At 34.9% G+C, this 19,747-nt stretch overlaps 1 protein-coding gene across 1 annotated transcript in view; it reads left to right on the top strand.

Annotated features, from left to right (window-relative positions):
- The window catches only part of LOC105204572, a 294,782-nt gene that overhangs the window by 157,412 nt on the left and 117,623 nt on the right, over positions 1 to 19,747 (top strand). The window contains 5 exon segments of the mRNA XM_026132063.2: positions 3,748 to 4,088; positions 12,998 to 13,024; positions 13,770 to 13,941; positions 14,366 to 14,564; positions 18,915 to 19,110. Coding sequence (XP_025987848.2) covers positions 3,748 to 4,088; positions 12,998 to 13,024; positions 13,770 to 13,941; positions 14,366 to 14,564; positions 18,915 to 19,110 — 935 coding nt within the window.

Raw genomic sequence — 19,747 nt, 5'->3', positions numbered from 1 at the left:
TGATAAGCAACTAATTTTCGCGCACGCGTGCAGTTTTCCATTAATTCCAAGTTATCTACCAATATCTTTGAATGATCAATAAATCCATTTTATCTTCTTGTAACCTGCAATTCATGTTAGGAACAGAGATAAAGGAGAAAAAGCCTGTAATTAATATCGATAACTAACGAAATTTAACACGATTATGAATACGATGCACTATTAAATTCGTAGTGTCAAATTTTACTCAATTTTAGTTGTTTTTAATTATTCTCCTAGATCGACATTGCGACCTCAATGTTAATTTAACTAAAAAGAAATTTAATTAAAATGAAGTTGTGTATGTGAACAGTCTAATTCAAGAAATGTTAAATTTTACTCAAATTACCTTCTTATCTGTTAGTGTTAACATAGACACTTCTTACTATACGATTCAATCGCAGAAATGGATTAATTACATATGTTTTGTGTTAAAATAATAAATTTCAAAATGTATGGAAGTTAAGAATAACAAAATATTGTTTAACTAAAAAAATTGATTTAAATTTGATTTGTTAATATTTAACAGTACATGGGGACTTAAAAATCTTCCAGTTTAGACAGCTCCCTGCTGAAAATTTTTTTCAGATTTTTTCAATGCACAATTTTCCAGAATTTCTATATAATATAAATCTTGGAATGTTTTAGAATTTCTGTATAAATCTTTTAGAAAATTTTTCATTCTTTAAACTTTAGAATAACTGAAGAGATCTGTATCTTTCCTACATTGAAAAAATGCTGTAATATGAATTGAAACGTAGTTTGATTAAATTAAACATCGAATCACGAACTGTCACTAAGATATGTAATTGATTTAACTAAATTTTATTCGTTTGACTATTTGTCTTTACTTTTAATCTTTTTGTTTTATTAACCGTTATTGAATTAACAAAATATTTCCATTTAGATTATGTTGATTTAACACCATTTTCTTCTCTGTTTAGATCGAGGTTTAGATTTTGTTAATTTTGAAATAGTCTAGGATTTCTAAGATTTGAAAAAGTTTAAAGCATTTCTTTTTCTTTCAGAAATTTTCATAAATTTAAAATATGAAAAATTCTAAAAAAATAGGTTGATATAAATCGTTATCAAAACGTTTATATTAATGAAAATATTCTCAAGCTCGTCATGTAATTGAGATTTAAAGTTAATCATTATTCATCATTCTCACGTCTGCTCATTGACCTTTGTTCATTTTGTTATTCTTAAAAATATTATAAAATATTAGGAGATTTTTTTCACTAGGATCATCTTGAAAAATCTCTTTTTCAGACGCAGGATTGAATATCGCGTGATAAACCTCGGTTTATACTTATCAACAGTATCTCGCCGAAAATGGGCGATCAAACGCGGATGCGACAGCAGTTTTGCGTCGTAACGTAAGGCGTTCATCGTATAACAACGATTTGACGTTCGCTCGGCACGGACGTCGCGCAACGTCGAAATGCGCAATGTCCGAGTGAGGAATGACGCGGCCGGGATGGCTGAATCGGTCTCGTAGATCCGTCGGAATTCGAATCTCGTCATTAATTGGAGGACGACGCCATCCGGCTCTCCCAGCTACGCCACTCTGACGGGGCTGACCCACTTTCCCATGTTGCTCCTCCCGCGCGGAATCCACATGCCCGCGAACTTTCCTGCGTCGTTAAGCCCCCACGTGACCGGGCGGTTCCGCCGAAATTGATTGTGACCCAGGAAGCGCGCGTTCATTTGGAGAGGCTGCCCTGTGTTCGTCGACAAGTTTGTATTTAATCAAGTCGAGAGCCGCTCGCCGGGCAAACGAGGTATAGCGTGACGCTTTTGCAATCCGGAAGTGAATGTTCGCCGGGTGTTCTCCGCGAGCTTGTCGCGTTCATCTGTTTGAGAATTACTGTGAAAATGATCCGTACATGCTGCGAAACTGTTAATCCCTCTCTCTCCTCCTCCTCCTCCTCCTCCTTGCATTTGTTTCACGAGCAACCCGGAAAAACGTAAAGGAGAGGACGCTGCGGACAGAGACACGTCCGACCGAGAGCGAAAAGGAATAAACGTTAAGTCTCGCGTGAAGGTCTATTTATCCCGATTTCTTGACCGTATTCTGGGTCTTCTCAGACATATTATTATTTAATGAAATCATATTTTTCCCTCGTTAGCGACGAATAAAGCGAGAGCACGTCCCCACGCAGGCACGCACGCACGTACGTGTCACCCGATAACTATTTCCGGCTACTCTTCCCCGAACGCGTTATTCTCGGTATACTTTGTCGCGGACCATTTTCTGCCAAATGGGTCGCTGGGCTGACAGGCTATTTACTTTGATTCTTCATCGGAAACGTTTATTAATATGTTTCGCAAGATCTCAATTTTTTCTCCTTCATCCATGATCTCTCTTTAAAAAAAATTTCTAAAATATATTGTTTAGTGTTTAACAATAAGTTTGGCTGAGTATAGGGTATTTATTTTCTTAATAATATTTTAGGACTGATTTTAGAATTGATTCTTGAAGTCATTTGATAAAGAACAAATTTTTATGAGCATCTACTTTCAAAGACCTCGTTTCGAGGTGTTAAGACTTTTATATAAGAGGCAAAGGAATTTTTTGAGCGAGAATGTATACTACAATAAAATAAAAATATGAAACAAATTTCTGTCCGTTGGCATAAAAATTCAAAGCACTAATGTACTAATTCATAATCTAAATCATTTTTGCGCCACTCATTTTTTATAAAATTATGGATAAACGTGAATACCAAAATTGGAAAAAGAAGCTTTCTTTGTTTAAGAGTTATTAAAAAATAAGGAAAATTTTTTATTAGAAAGGATAAAACAGCCCGAGAAATTTAATAAATAAAGATCAAATTAAATACGAGTCAGGCGTGGTAATTGATGCGTAGGAATACAATGAATTCCAGGACGTCTTGCAATTGCAGCAATATATTACGGACGTTTTGGTTCAATCTTTGAGCCATATTTAGCGACAATTCTTACGATTACGTTGAGCTCACAAAAGATTTTTATTTGATAATGTTATAGAATCTTTGACACTAATATCCTTATAAACAAGCTCCTTTTTGAGACCATATCACTTATTTGTTAGAACAATGATATAACTGAAAAATTGGTATTTTTGAGTTGCGTGCAAGAATGGATCTTTGGAATTCTTAATTATTACTGATAGTGTTACGTAAAACTAGTATTACGTGAACTTTCAAAATTGAAAAGAGAAACGAAAAAAGAAGACTTTTTATCAAGAATGTCATAAGTCAAAAAAGGTTGTCTTTAAGAATTTATTTTTATCATAGATGAGAATTTAATGATCTTTTTATTCCATTACAAACAAATATTACATCAAAATCGCATTTAAAAGTGATATTTCATGATTTTAATGATTTAATGTTTTAATGATTCAAAACGTTTAAATTGATTCTTTGGCAAACTTTGTTTTTTGAGTAATATCATTATTCTAGCAAATGAGCGATATGTTTATGACATTTTTTTTTAAATAACAAAATCAAATATTGAATAATATTTTAAAAATACTTTGTATTTTGGCTGATTTTTACCAACAGACATTATTCGCAATAAATGTTTCTGAAAGCCCGAAATTTGACATCACCCTATGAACCGAGTACATGTTGGTGAAAATTTCCATTTTATGAAAACGTTTCTATTATTTTGAAAAAGGTCTTAGTAGCAGTCGCTCGAGCGTCGATAACGATATCGTAAACAGGCAATCATCTCTGATTACAGGCGGATCTGTCAGGGGGGAGGTTGAACCCGGCTCGAACGAGCTCACACCTGGCAGACGGTCTGGCGGTGGCGGCGGCATCGGTGGTGGAGGCGGCGGTGGCGTCTTGGGGGTCGGCGCCGGCGGCGGCGGCGGGGGCGGCTCGGGGGGCCGCAGCTCCTCCGGTAGCCGCTCGAGGGACGAGCCGAGGAGGCACACCCTTGGCGGCGATCATCAACCCTCCCTACATCATCAGCAGTTCAACGCGGCGCAGCAGCTGCATCCCCTACATCCGCATCATTTGCCGCCACCACACGGCCAGTACGGCACCCCGCCCTCGCGACACACCACCATGGATCTCGAGGTGAATCTTTGCTCACACAACATGTAAATACAATACATAATTATTGTTTGCGATGATCTTTCTCAAATCTCGATTTCGCTCTTCGGCTCTCAAGTCCCTCGTCGACTTATCGACATTTACTTTATTATCACATCGGCTAATACTTCAAAATACCAAGAGCCTGCTCTGTCTCCAAACCTGTGGTGAACAGAGTCCTATAAACTTTTTTCTTTTCTCTCTTCAATTGTGGAATGTATTTTTCATTTGACTCTTCGACACAAGTTTTTCTCCATTCTATTTTTTCTCTCTATACTTTTCAAATTTATCTTGATATTTACAATATATATTTTATGGATTGGGATTGAATAATTCACTTGTTTATTCGATTTTTATATGTAATGTTGATTATTACCCGGCACTTCTCCCCCAGATACATCTATACCGATATATTTATACAGATATATTTTGTTTTACGTATTGATTAAGGAGAATCTTCATGTTTGTCGAAAAAGATTTTATATCGTATAAAGTAAAATTTTTCTCTGTTTTTCTTTGTGTATCATGTCGAAGTTTCCTTCAATAAAACTTCTTTTTCTCCTTTTTTTGTATCGAAATGACTCGACTTTGTGACGAATGATCGAACGTTTCCCTTACTACACGGAATGGTCCTTTAATGTCATAATCTATTATTCAATTCTGCATAAAGAAATAGCTCGAGAACACAAGCCCTTTTTAGAGAAGTATAATCAATATTGTATATTGATTATTTATTGATTACTAAATAGTCTTAACTATTAGATTGATTTTTTTCGTCAAATATTCCTAAAGAATATTCCTAAAGAACGATGGATAAAATTGATTATATTTAAATATTTAGCGACACAGAAAACTTGCGTAATACTTTTTAGACACAAATTAAATGATTTCACCTTCCCCTTTATGCTTTAATTCTTACGTAATCAAATAACAAATATCAAAATTAATTACGAATTAAAATTTATTACAAATCATTCATTATATCATTGTGTTTGTTCAATCTTATTTTATTATAATGGTAAATTAGAAAAATAGTTTAAAGAAATATTTTATTGTCACCTCCTCTTATATTTCCGGCGAGTCAGAATGTGTAAAAAGGATCCTCGAATGCATGAACATTCGGCACTCCAGTTTTGCTGACATTTCTCTACGTGCCGTTGTAATTTAGGATCATCCACGTGTGCAACCGAGTGTGCTGCATGAGTGTGTTGCAACTTTTTAAGAAACAATACACCGAAACGAAATTGAAAACCTTTGCTTATGTCGTTTGACGAAGTAAAATCACACTCATCGAATTTTACTCGCAGATCAAATTCTTACCGGCGTATTATTTACGCTTAGGCATTTCGATAATCTAAATAAACACGAGTGGTTCCCCATAGTTTTCTCGGGTAATGGCAAACGTTCAGTTACCAGAGTGTACGTACGGTGACGCGCGTCGTTCGCGCAACGAGGGAGAAAATCGTTTTCGCATTGAAGCGAAACCGTACGGGAACGTGCATTTTTCATTTTGAGAATGTTTCATTCGAGACAACCGCACGAGATCTACTCGATGCATCACTATCCGAGGGTCACCATTTATTTATGGCGCACGTGAATGCATACACGTCTTTTGCTCTTCTCGTCTCGAGCTCCTTTTGCCCGAATTTTCTTCCCTTCCTTCAACCTGTCAGAGAAAAGTACGTATATTGTTTGCTTTAGGGGAATCCGTCTTATAAGTTATACAGCGTTTGCGTTTTTGCGCGATCAAGTGTAAACGAAGAATGCATCGTAAAAGGACCAGAATTGATTTTGTTTTCCGCATAGCAGAATAAACTGAATTTTTCTCCTCTAGAGATTTTTGGGCACGATGTATTCCAAAATGTGCCATCAGAGAAAAAGACATATTGCACAAAAAAGAATTATCTTTTATTTTACAATAATATATAAAATCTTCAGAACATATAAAATTTTCTTTAGTCACTGCTAATTTATAATATTAATTTAATTCGGAATAAGCAGATAAAAATTAGTCAAATTAATTAATCAAATGAACAATTGTATAAACAAGAATGTAAAACATTTTTTAAAGAATTTGATAATCTTAAACAGACGTGACTTGCTTACATGAAGAAATTTCGCACAGTTTTATTAAGATAAAATCTTATTCAATTATAACTTTCACGAGTTAAAAGAAAAAAAAATAAAAAAAAATAACAAACATCTTCTAGGAATTAGATTTTTTTATTTTTCAGAACGATCATATTGTGCTTTTCGGATAATATTACAATAAAAATATAATACTTCATTGAAATTTAAGATTACCAAACTCTTTAAAGAAAATTTTATATCCTTACTTTTGCTTAATAAAATTGTACAAAATTTTTTCCGTGTAAGCAAGCTATGGCTGTTTAAAATTACCGAATTCTTTAAAAGAGATTTTATTTTTTTGTTCATAAAGCAATAATTGTCAATATAATAATAATTTTATTCTGTCCAACTATGTTACTGACAATTAGGGAATTAATGTACATAATGGTTTTGAGAGTTAATGATAAGAATAATCTCGTAACTCCATTCTCAATGACAAATTCTCGTAATCATTCAGTTTTAACCGCAGTAAGTTTAAAATAGTTTATTCAATTCATAATTGTATATAAATAATTTGTACAATTATGACTTATATAGCTGACATTACTATGCTTTTTTCTCTGAGTGTATAAATAATTTTCTTATCGCGTAATATACTCTGTGAATTGTAGTTGTGCATAATTAATGTGTTCATAATTGATGAATGCGGAAACTTACGACATAATTAAGCTCTTATGACATTATTGCAAAACTTTCACAAGACGCGTTTATATATATATATTATGCATCGTAATACTATTATAAACCTAATAACAGATAAAAGATTACTATATCGTTTATACGTTGTAATATTCTCATGTATTAATTACTGGGAAATGTTGTTGAAATAATATAATTAATATTATTTATAATATATATTAATAATATTTAACGTACGAGATTTAATAACACTGCGATAACACTGTATTGAACATTAATAGTGCACGTGTTTTATACGTTACAGTACAACCTATTTTAATATCGATTTTAGGTTTCGTTTTACACGACCGATTTAAAAAAAAAAAACTGTTTGAAACTATCGCACGTTAAGTGGTAGATACGAAAGAAATATTATTGCAATACTCGCGGCTTATTACTTTAGCGGGTACCGCGCGGTCAAGACCTGCCGGTAACGAGAGGAAGTGGTTAATTAATTACCATCCACCTACGACGTCCTCGTTTCTTGCGCTCGTTTCCGATAATTGAAGGGTACCAACACACCGAACGTAAACGTGTCTACATAGAGACTCGACGACCCTTAACGTCCCAGATTTCTGACTCATTTTTCTCTGCATTTTAATTAGGGTATTTAAACTTTTAACGATAATCGTTTAATAATTGCGAGGTAATATCCTAGACTTTGCATCTCTCTCTCTAAAATGTTTCGACACGAGAGTATTTACCTGTTATGAGTATTTTTTCTATACTTTTTTAAAAATAAAATTTAATAAACATGCGAGAAAATCATAAATGTTTTCGACAATGCATGTATAACAGTTTGAAATTATAAATATTATATATCTCACAGAAAAATTCAGAAAGAGAAAACATATTAGAATGTATTACACAAGTAATGTTTATTTCTTTGTTTTACATTTGTATATAAATATTATAATTTGTATGTAAGGAAATATATATGTATATTAATTAATAATTCAAAATAATGTGACAAAAAGTTAACATTCCTTGTTTTTGCTTCCACAAAATTATTATTGATAGCGTGGAAAATATAATATGCAAGAAGTAATGGAAGAATTTTATTATTACTTTCATATATATGTACATAATCCTCATAATTTATACATGTATACACATATTGCAAAAATTTTTAATTATTAACGTTCTTCCCTTTTTGTCTTTGGATTTGACTGTGAAAATACAACGTAATATCTATAATTTCAAACTAAATACACTGTCGTTTATAAATTCGGAAATATTTATATATGATTTTTTCGCATCTTACGAAGTTAAGTTAAAAGAATTTTAATTCGATTTCTTATTCATTTTAATTTGTTATTAAAAAAATTTTTTTAATTTTTGCAAAAATTTATGATAATTAAAAAATATTAAAGAAGGGAAAGAAGTGACAGAATACCATTTTGTTTTTTTAACATATTTCAATAAATATTAATATGACAAAATTTTAATCAACATCAATTGGTCGACCACTGAATTTTATCAATCATCCCATAAATCAGATAAAAGTTCATCGGCTATATAAAACAAACGTAAATTACAATTTACTAAAAGGGAAAAGAGGACGCGTTTATGGGATAACAGAATCAATACTAACATTTAATGTCATATAAGGCTAATGTTATATAAGCAATTTCTAATTATAAAATATTAAAAATTAATGATCCTTCGTAGATCTTAAAACACATTAAAAAGTACCAGAGAACAAGATTATATGAACATTTTATAAGATATATTTTATTTGAAATATATTTAAACTTTTTAAAATAATTTCTTTACTGCTAGTAAGCATTATGCAACTTCTATGAGGTTATAAATTCGTAATAACGGTCTTACGATCGTAATACAAATGGTTCATGATCATTTTATATATTCTTTATATAACCATACGTATATATTTTTTAATATAACCGCATAAAGTTTATACGAAAAAATATTATTGTGCATACTTGATCTCTCTCGTTAAACTAATTTAAACTTACAAGTTCATCACTCAAAATGGTAGTGCAAATTTGTATCAAGCTAAAAACTTATGTATGTATATTCCGTGTGTGTGAGTGACTTTTTATCTATTTATATAGAAGGATTATTTTCCGAATAATAAGCATAATAAAATAATATTGATAATTTAAATACAGTTCTTATATTTTGTACTACGCTTGAAAGATCTCAAGATCGTGGCACTCGCGTCGAACGGATGTCGCACGATCGATTAGCTTCTGGCGTGTGGTTATTGAGCATCCTCGGGGTGTCTCTCTGCGGTTTGTAGGGGATAATCAAACTCTGAGCGCAGGTGGTGTATATTCGAGACAGGGTGTGAGCGTCACGTCACCGTGTTCATCGAGTCTGCCGTTAATTGACGAACCTGTTCGGTTCATAACACTCGGTTGTGTTGCAAAACGACGCAACGTGTTTGCTTGAAAAACAAGAATGTGCTCTGAATCGTGAAATTTCGCTGCTCAAAACGATCACAGAATCACTTTTCCGGATCGTAGTTGCCGAGTGAATCGCGCGACCCAATTAAATAAGTTAACTAGGTTTATCTGTATTTAGAAAGCAAATATAAGTCCAGCAGTTCCCTGCCAGGCTCAATTAGCAAAGTAAATTAAGTATATATTTTTAGTATTAAATAGCGCAACATTAATGTATTAAAATCTTTAAAGTGTTACGAACTTGCGACAAGTTTTCCCTTGCAACATTGCTAAGAAGAAAATTTAATATTAGCAACACCTGAGAAAAAATTTTATTGCATAAATTGAAAAACTGATTTAACAAGAAAGATACAAATAGATACAATGCTTATTGGTAAATCAAATATTCTAGCTATAAACATCAGAAATTCAATCATGATAATCAGAATTCTGATTAATAATACCAGAATACATCTTGTATGTTACTTGTATAATACTTCTTTTATTGGTATAACGAAAACATTTTTCTGAGTGTAAATAATCTATAAACGTTTATAATATAGTGTATCGTTATTTTTGGACAAAAACGTAGAGGAAAGTCACCAACACTAACATAGACGTTCTAAAGCAGCACCTCCTTATTTTTAGAAAACTAAACATCATTGTATTAATACTGATAAAAATATGATCTACTTAGATAATCAAAAAAATAAAAATTTATAGTTCATAAAGTCGGCTTCTTTTTATATAAAATCTGCTAAAAACGAATTTTTGTAAAGCGAGAATAAAGCATTATTTTGCAAATTCACAGTTTAAATAATAGTGAGTATATTACTGATAATATTTGATCATTTTATATGTTTGTAGCTTCCTAAAACTGTTTCGTTAATATTTTTTTCTTTCATATTTTTCTCGGTTTAAAATTACTATTCAGCGTAAACTGGTATTCTCCTTCGTAAAAATATGTAGATAATAACTACGAAATTTGTTAACTATAACATTGACAGACGTTTCATAAGTTTTTTCACATTTTCTTTAATATCTTAACGTAAGAAAAATACCGTTGTGTACTTATACTCTAATAAGATACTAAAAATGTATAAAGTGAAAGTAAAGATTAAATTTTAGCTCTTTAATTTTATAAACTTTGTTGTTTGACATATAAAAATGTGTTTTGTTACTCAGTTTTGTTAATTTATTTTATTTCTTTATTAACTTCTTTTCTTTAAAGTCGTGTTTGAATTTTGCTGCTACCGTGCCAATTTTACTGGTGTCAGTTTTTCACACTTCGCTTTTGAGTTGTTTGCGAAAATATTAATTATTACAAAATAACAAGTAAAAACCAGTACTGCTATATCATCCGATAGAAGACACTTTTTTTATATTTTCAGAATTTTATTTTTAGCTTTTTTTTAAGAAACATTTAAAAACAAAGTGGTATACCAGTGTTGGTGACTTTCCTTTATATAACTGCATTGCTCGCGGAATAATTATTCGTCGATAATGTGCATCTAATGTGAATCTATGTGTTAAAAGCGCGAGTCAAAGAGCCAGTAATCTCATGTCCGTGATAAAGGCAAGCTCAGCTTTTTTTCCTTCATGGTACATGTATATAATACATACGTACACACACTGTAAACATATATATCTATTGCTATCCCTCTGTTTAGCTCGTCGCGCACAATGACCCTAACCCTTCGTTACAGTTATGCATTCACGTGTAACGAGTACTCGATTTTCCCCCTTCTCTCTCTCTTACTCTCCTTTTTTTATTTCTGTTGTCTTTTCTACCTTTTAATCTCTTATCTGAAAGCTTTGCCAACATCGGTATTTAACACGTGTGTCCCGTTCTCGAACGTGAGTTACGTGGACTTATATGGATGTTGCGTATCATAAGCATCGACCTCGCAGTTCCTGTCACTTTTTACAACGAATGCGATAATGCCGCTACATGCGTAACAAATCAATGTGTCGGAAATAAGGAATACCTCTGCGCAATCGCGTATTCTCTTTCACGCGTACGCCGTATTAGCCGTATGCATATTTTTACAAACGCCCAGGGAATAACGGGAAACTCCGTGCAGGGAACGGGATGTTATTCGAACCCCACTGTGAATATTTATTTTCAAACAGCTATTAATTACTTCTGTACGTGAAATTACCTAACGGGAATTAGCGCGGAAAATCAGCGTTTTTATATCAATATTGGATATTATATATTGCATTAGTACGTTATCTTGTGCTCACACATGCTATATTGTACTTAGCAATTATACATATTCAACTATACATTTTTTGTCGCATTTTTGTTAAATATAAAAGAAAATAAGGCACTATCTAAATTTGAACAAAATCTCATCGATTTGCAGTGCTATACTTATACTCTCTACATCTGAATCAGTGGTAATTTGATTACCAGTGGTATATTTGGCACTGATAAATCAGTGATTATTTTAACCTAAAAATCAAGGAAAAGTTACTGGTAATCATTGAAAAGTTCTTAACGGTGTATTAATAAATACATTTGTAAATACTAATAAATACGCAATAGTCATTAATGAATACACGAGACGATAAATTCATTGATTTTGCAGTTTAGATAATCACTAATTACCAGTGGCATACTTGGCACTGATGATCAGAATTATTCATTGATAATCAGTGATTATCCACTGATTCAGCTTTAGAGAGTAATTTAACTGTAATCATCAAAGACTATTCACTGTCTTTCAGTAATTCCGATTGAGAAGAGGTTACTCTAATTAACCGAAATCAGTGAACATACTATCACTGAAAGACAGTGTATGTATCACTGATACAGTTATAACACTGAAATCAGATTAGTCATTTAGTGAATACACTTCCGATTCAGACAAGAAGTACTTTCACATATAAGATGTCTGGCTTGATTATCATTAATAACAAGATTTACTTAATTTGTTCTATTTTAAAAAAATCCTATTAAATAGAATTTTTTAATCTCAATATTTTAATTAATAATTTTTAAAAATCATTAAAAAGAATGTTCAAAATTTTATTTTTAAAAGCCTTATTAAAATAAAAAAAAGATAAAATGAATCAAGGAGGCCTTATTCAGCTCAAGTTATTTTTGGACTCATAAATATACATATATGTACCCTCCTTTATTTTTTGTCACAAACTACGCAATTACACATCTCATAAACCACCGTGTATAAGCCGTGACGACAGGAGGAAATTGACATTTTAGGACACGACAATTACCGGTTTACGGAGCGTGATGTTTCGGTAGAACTAACGGTTCGATCATCGCGATCACGCTTTAGCGTGCGCGTCTCTCGAAAACCGAAAACAGTTCGCGGAACGTGTTCCTATTACGAGCAGGAAGCTGCTACCTATGTACCACTAGTATTCACCTGCCGCAATTTACACTCGAGTTACATGACCGACCTGTCAACGAAGAACACAGCTCGATCGCCAGTGATCCGGCGCTCTCTTACTCTCCCCTCTTCGAAACGATTGTTTCCGATCGATTGTCGATTTTTTAATCTTTTTCCCCCTTTTCTCTCTCTCTCTCTCTCTCTCTCTTTCTCACTCTCTACCCTCGTCTTTTTCCACCCTGCAATTCCATGTATTACACATCTAACTGGTTTTTACTTTGTGTGTGTGTTTCCGTGTTACCTGCCGTGCCGCCGACAGATGGGGACCAAGTCTCGCCAGAGAAAGGTAATTTTTGAATTTTCATGTTTTTCACGCAAGATTGCCTGCGGAATCAATTTTTTCGTTTTTTTTTTATTTCCATCAATATGCATGTCGTGCATGCTACACGATCGATTTTCATTAAGTGGCATCTAATAATCCTCGAGCTCCCCGTATGTCTAATTGCTCTAGTTCGGAAAATGTCATTGTGAATCTATTCACAGCGGCAGGTAATAACGAAATTCTAAGTGGATAAGACCGAGTCACCACTGTGAGACAGCTCAGAAGGATTCGATTTTAATTACCTTTTTAAACGACTGCGACAACTCTCATTTGGCACACGATTCGTTATTTAAATGTGCTACATTTTTACAATAATTATATTAGCTCTCGCGTGTGTCTCTGCAATATCTATTGCGATATAAAATGTTAATTAAGAGCGTCACAGAATAATTAAGCGCTTTTATGTATAAATCACGCTAAATTTGCAAATTTCATATGCAGTTCGCGCAAATGCTCACAACCTTGTCACCTATTATATTATCAATCGGCAAATAAATTCGTATAAATTCCAATTTAAACCGATAATGCTAATTCGTTTTTATTAGAATAGAATTAGATGACTAGAATTAGAATAGAATTACGTGAAAAATATCGTCTCACACATTGAGTTACTCGTTTGAATTTTCACGAATGCCACTGACAAGCGATTCACGATACGATAAAGAGATCACAAACGTATCGAAGCCTTATCGAGTTCGCGTGTTTTCAGTCGCCTCTGCCGCGTGGCTACCCTCCCCCGTCTTCAACGATGCTATTCGATGATGACCCGGGCATCATGTCCGAGGTGGAGACCTCCAGCACGGGATTTCGACGAGGGGGCAAGCAAAGGAGCAGCCTGCCCGTCGTACGAACGCCCAGCAAGACTTTGGAGCGACCACTAGGTATAATAATTCGCGAAATACATACGGAACTTGTCAGATAAATAAATAAAATCAAAATATTTATTATTTAAAAAGTTGATTATTGATCGCTGAGATTATTAATACATTAAATATATTAAAATATATTATTTACTGTCTTCTTTTCAACATTTAAACTTTTGCTTCGGGATAATAGATTTGGTAATAGATTTAAAAAATATTGATGTAATAAAATCCGAGTAGTAAAGTGTATTAATTTATTTTGTATTTAATGTTGATAATATGAGCATTGATTGTCGCGTAAAGACATATTAAATAATGTCTGAAGTTCTGAGAATCAGTTCTCAATCGCGATAGTTTCATTTAGATATTATTTGACTTTAGCGTATTGATGTGTTTCAAATGTTGCTGATTGTGCTGACAAGCATATTTCCGTATCTTCTAGGACTGGTGTTCCTGCAGTACAGGAACGAAACGAAGAGAGCATTGCTACCGAACGAGATTACAAGTATAGACACTGTTAAGGCCCTCTTCGTCAGAAGCTTTCCAAAACAACTCACTATGGAATACCTGGACAGTCCTCACGTAAAAGTTTATATACACGACAGCAACAAGGACATGTTCTACGAACTTGAAGATCTAAGGTAACACTTCTTACGCAATTATAAATTTATTCTTTTTCAATAACTCTCACTTTTTATTGTCAAGCAATTAAATAATATCTAATGTTTCAGAGAAAGCTCTGTTGTTAAATATATTTTGCTGGATTAAATTTGGAAACAAGTTTATAATTAATATATACATATATTATTCCTAAATTTTTTCAAATTTCTTGACCGTATAGTTTTTTTTCAATATTGATTTTTTTTTTTTAAATAGCATTGAATCTTGTGTGAAGAAGAGTATTGAGTAATTTAATGCAGATAAAATATAAGAATTTTAAAGAACTCATTCATGAGGAAAAATGTAGTTTAAAGAATATTTTAAAATTTTAAAATTTATGTTTTATCATATTATTGTGTCATGTATAAATATGAAATATTCATGATAAACAATCATTATACAATTCTCTTTAAAAACGGTACTATAATGAATATGTGGCAACATCGCTTGTTATTACATTTACATCATTATTACAAACCATTCTTTCTCAATTTTTTTTTACATCAATATTTATTAATACTATAAAAAAACATTTTTATATAATAAATTATCATTTTTATTGCTTAAATTTTGCTCATTATTTATTATTTTGTTGATGGTAATGCCACGAACTTTTTTGTTAACAGATATACGTGATAATCTTAATCGAACACTTTGAATATATCACTTGTTTTGATGGTTCAATAAAAATTTTTCAGATGAAAATAAAATTGTTTTAAAGAGTATATGTTTCGGTCACATTGTTTCTTTTTCTAGAAAATTTATTACAAGATTAACATATAATTTATCACTCACCGACACACGATGCGCAGCAGCGGAGTTTTCAACGACGTAATCTGTAAAACACAAATAAATATAACTCACATTATAGTAGCGTCTGCAGTAATTAATATTGCAAAAATTGATTACGTTAAATTTTTAGTCATCTTTGCCAAATAGTATTCTAATATATTTTAATATATATTTTATGTACATGCATGTATATTTTAATTTTCAAAATATTCTTCACGTGTAAAATTACAAACAAGACTCTGTTCTAAATTCTGAAATTCTGACGAAAAAACTCCACTTTTAGAGCTCGTCTAAAGTTGACTATGCAAACGTCTCTAATTTATTAAAAATTAAATATAATGAGAATGAAATGGACCGCGCACAATCGTCGCTATTCCATCAACCAGAGAAGATTGGAAAACGATGGCAACTCTTATGTGGACCGGAGATTTATTACGGCGGAATCGCTAGCCATCGGAGGGAATCGCGATGATTCTTGCCGAGCTACCAATAGTTAACAATTTTTTTTCTCAGTGCGAGTAATGTATAAATAACTCACCCACAGGGTTGTTCCGCCGTTGCCTGATGCTCCTCCCGAGCCTCCGCCTCCTCTCAGAATCAGTCACTGCACAATACAACACTCGCGAAGATATCAATTACGCACTACAGATCGCGCACTAATTACCAGAATAACGCGCGACACTTTATTGACAGCGTTGCTCCCGGCGATGCAACATCGTCACGTAGCGAAAGGGACACACGACTGTGCCAGGATATGATCGATATTCTGTCAAAACATTTCATCCGCATTTCGTCGCACACGAAAACTCGGAAATGACCGCGAGTACAAAAAAAAAATTCGTTCGACGTCTCGATAACGGCGAGCTGGTAAGCGATGCTTTGGCCAGACGGAGCCGCGGGGTGAATTAACCTCGACTTTTACGCTGTCTCCTAAGAACAACAACGCGCGTCTCCGAACGTTCTCGTTGTCTCGTCCTAACGTTTATCTTACTGCAAGTTACTAAGGAAACTCGGACGTATGTACGTGCGAAAAGAATTCCGTTCGCCATACTGATGACGTCATGCGAACGGGTACGCGTATGTATGTACGACACGAAGCTCGCGGCGAGAGAGGCTCGTCGTCGCTAAGTTCACGCCGTATGACGAAGAAGAAACGGGTGGAAAACGTTTGTTGCGAAGCGAACATGGCGGTCACCTTACTCCGCGTCAGTCGCTCGACGCACGGCGAAGAGTCAACACACACGTCTCAGGACGATCGTCATCGATCACGATACTCGTTTCATTCTACATCACTGCACATAAACAGTTCGCGAACTGTGACTGTGAGATACACACGGAAATCGCGCGACCCCCCACTCCTCACCACCACCCGCGCCCGCCGAAATGCGTAGTTACTCCAGTCCCGTCGGCCGTCGACTAATGGCCCATCGCCCGTCGCTCGTCGGCGGCTCCTCGTCGCACGATTATCACACGCGTGTCGAAATGGAGCTTCCTGCGGACTTACCGCAATGAACGCGGCACAAAATCGATCGGCGATCAGCCGCACGTCCACTCGCCGCCATCCGCGGTTCTTCACTGCTGGAGCAGTGTCGCCAAATTAACACCGAGCGATTCCGAAATGTCACGGTCGATAACGCGGGTACTTTCCAGAAACCAATTTTGTCCAGAAAAAAAATGTACACATCGAGAAGCGAGCGCGTCGCAGCTTTTCAATGTACGTTAACTCTGCTGTTTGCTTCGAACTTTTTACTTATGTACAATCGTGTCGTTTGACTAACGTAAATCGAAAAGCGGCAACATGCGATGGGTACTACATTTTTTTCCTGGACAAAATTTCTTTCTGGAAAGTACCCGCGTTATCGACCGTGACATTTCGGAATCGCTCGGTGTTAATTTGGCGACACTGCTCCAGCAGTGAAGGCTCGCGGGTGGCGGCGAGTAGACGTGCGGCTGATCTCCGATCGATGTCGCGCCGCGTTCATCGCGGTAAATCCGCAGGAAGCTCGATTCCGACACGCGTGTGATAATCGTGCGACGAGGAGTCGCCGACGAGCGACGGGCGATGGGCCAGTAGTCGGAACTGGCCGACGAGACTGAAGTAACTACGCATTTCGGCGGGCGCGGGCGGTGGTGAGGAGTGGGGGTCGCGCGATTTCCGTGTATGTCTCGCCGTGTGCATCTCACAGTCACAGTTCGCGAACTGTTTATGCGCGGTGATGTAGAATGAACTGAGTATCGTGATCGATGACGATCGTCCTGAGACGTGTGTGTTGACTCTTCGCCGTGCGTCGAGCGACTGACGCGGAGTAAGGTGACCGCCATGTTTGCTTCGCAACGAACGTTTCCCGCCCGATTCTCCTTGATGTGAAACATGAAGTTTGGCCTTGACGAGCTCCTCTCGCCACCCCTCGCGGCGAGCTTCATGTCGTTTGTACGCATACTCTTTCGCGTGACGTCGTTGACGATGTTCCCGAGCGGAATTTTCTTTGCACGTACGTCCGAGTTTTCGTGAGTAACCAGCAGTAATTAGATAAATGTTTACATTCGCGCGTAATCGCGTGTCCCTTTTGTTTCGCCGGGAGCAATGCCGTCAACAAAGTGTCGCACGATCGTAATTGATATCTTGTTCGCGAGAATCGCGAGTGTTGTATTGCGTAGTGACTGGTTCTGAGAGGAGGCGGAGGCTCAGGAGGAGCATCAGGCAACGATGGAACAACCCTGTGGGTGAGTTATTTATACATTACCCGCACTGAGAAAAACAATTGTTAACTATTGGTAACTCGGCAAAAATCATCGTGATTCCATTCGATGGCTAGCGATACCGCCGTAATAAATCTCCGGTTCATGTAAGAGCCGTCGCGTTTTCCAATCTTCTCTGGTAGATGGAGCGACGAAGGCGCTCGGTCCATTTCATTCTCATTACATTTCATTCTCAGTAAATTAGAGTCGTTTGCATAGTCTATAATCGAACTCTAAAAGTGAAGTTTTGCATCAGAATTTTGGAATTTAAAACAGAGTATTGTTTGTAATTTCACGTAAGAAATATTTTGAAAATCAAAATATACGTGCATGCACATAAAATATATATTAAAATATATTAGAATACTACTTGACAAAGATAAAAAAAAAACTCAATGTAACGTAATCAGTTTTTGTAGTATTAATTTAGTAAAGAATTTTTGTTGAATATATTGATAAAGATCTATTGCTCCAGATATTGATAGAGATCCATTGATAGAGTTGCATTAAAAATGGATGACCTAAAGTTTTTATTCAACAATTTTTTGCACGTAAACGTATATTTCAGTACGTAAAATCAAACTTGGTATATTAATTTGTTCGATTTAAGTGGTTTACTCTGTACACAACTGAAAAGCACACAACTCTCCACATTTTGAGATCGAAAAACCTTCTTAGTATTTAAAATGCATTTAATTTAATTTTAATTGTGATAATTATTTGCTTCAATAACGACGAATTTCAATAAATAACCATTTATCACTGCAGCATGACGTAAAAATGATTGTTTCGGCTTTCAGATCGCACCTGCGAGATATAAGGGATCGCAGTGTCCTGAGACTTTTCGAGAGTGCCGACGGAGTGACGGGGATGCCGGGGCCCCTGGGGGTGCCAGGAGGCGGAGGCGGTCTGCCTCCCCATTGGGAAGACCAGAGCTATTTCAGCGAACCAGAATTCGACAGCGAATATCAGCATCAGCACATTCACAAGAGCAAGGTAAGTGCACGTTAACGAGATCCCGTCTTTAGTTAATCGCTTTCGTTCTCTTTCCTTGGAGACAAGAGCGGTTTTTTGGTATTTTTTTACTCACATTTTTATGTCGCTTGGTGCGCAATGTTATGCAATATTACGTTCAAAAGATGTATTGTTTCACTCGTGCGAACTACAATCACGAGAATATCCGACAATTATATTTTAGAACTAGCTTGTTAGATATTTATATGAAGGTACAATAAAACATTCTTCGTTAATTGAATATATGTATAGATAATAGTATCTCATAAGAGGGAATTTTTTTTAAATATTTGTCTCATTAGGAAGACAATTTTCTTCATTTCTTTAATTTTATACGCTTTGTATTCGAAAGAAATATAAATATGAAGGATATCGTAAGATTCTTTTTTATTTGGAAATAAATAATAAGTTCTACTCTTTTTCGTGTGCGATTAAAGGTTGGATCAAAAAGAAGACATAAACATTTTTTTTAAAAGAAAGTGTCGCGTATTTATAGAAATAAGATGTTTTCCAACGTTTATTAGCAGCGTTACGTATGGAAATAAATGAATTGTCAGTAATGAGATATGCCTGGTTTCATGCCAGAAAATTTTTAAGGGCGAATCGAATGAGACACATA

The sequence above is a fragment of the Solenopsis invicta genome, chromosome 3 (assembly GCF_016802725.1).
Source record: "Solenopsis invicta isolate M01_SB chromosome 3, UNIL_Sinv_3.0, whole genome shotgun sequence".
Classification (NCBI taxonomy): Eukaryota; Metazoa; Arthropoda; class Insecta; order Hymenoptera; family Formicidae; genus Solenopsis; species Solenopsis invicta.
Note: the sequence above shows the minus strand (reverse complement) of the source record. Positions and strands in the feature narration are given on the sequence as shown.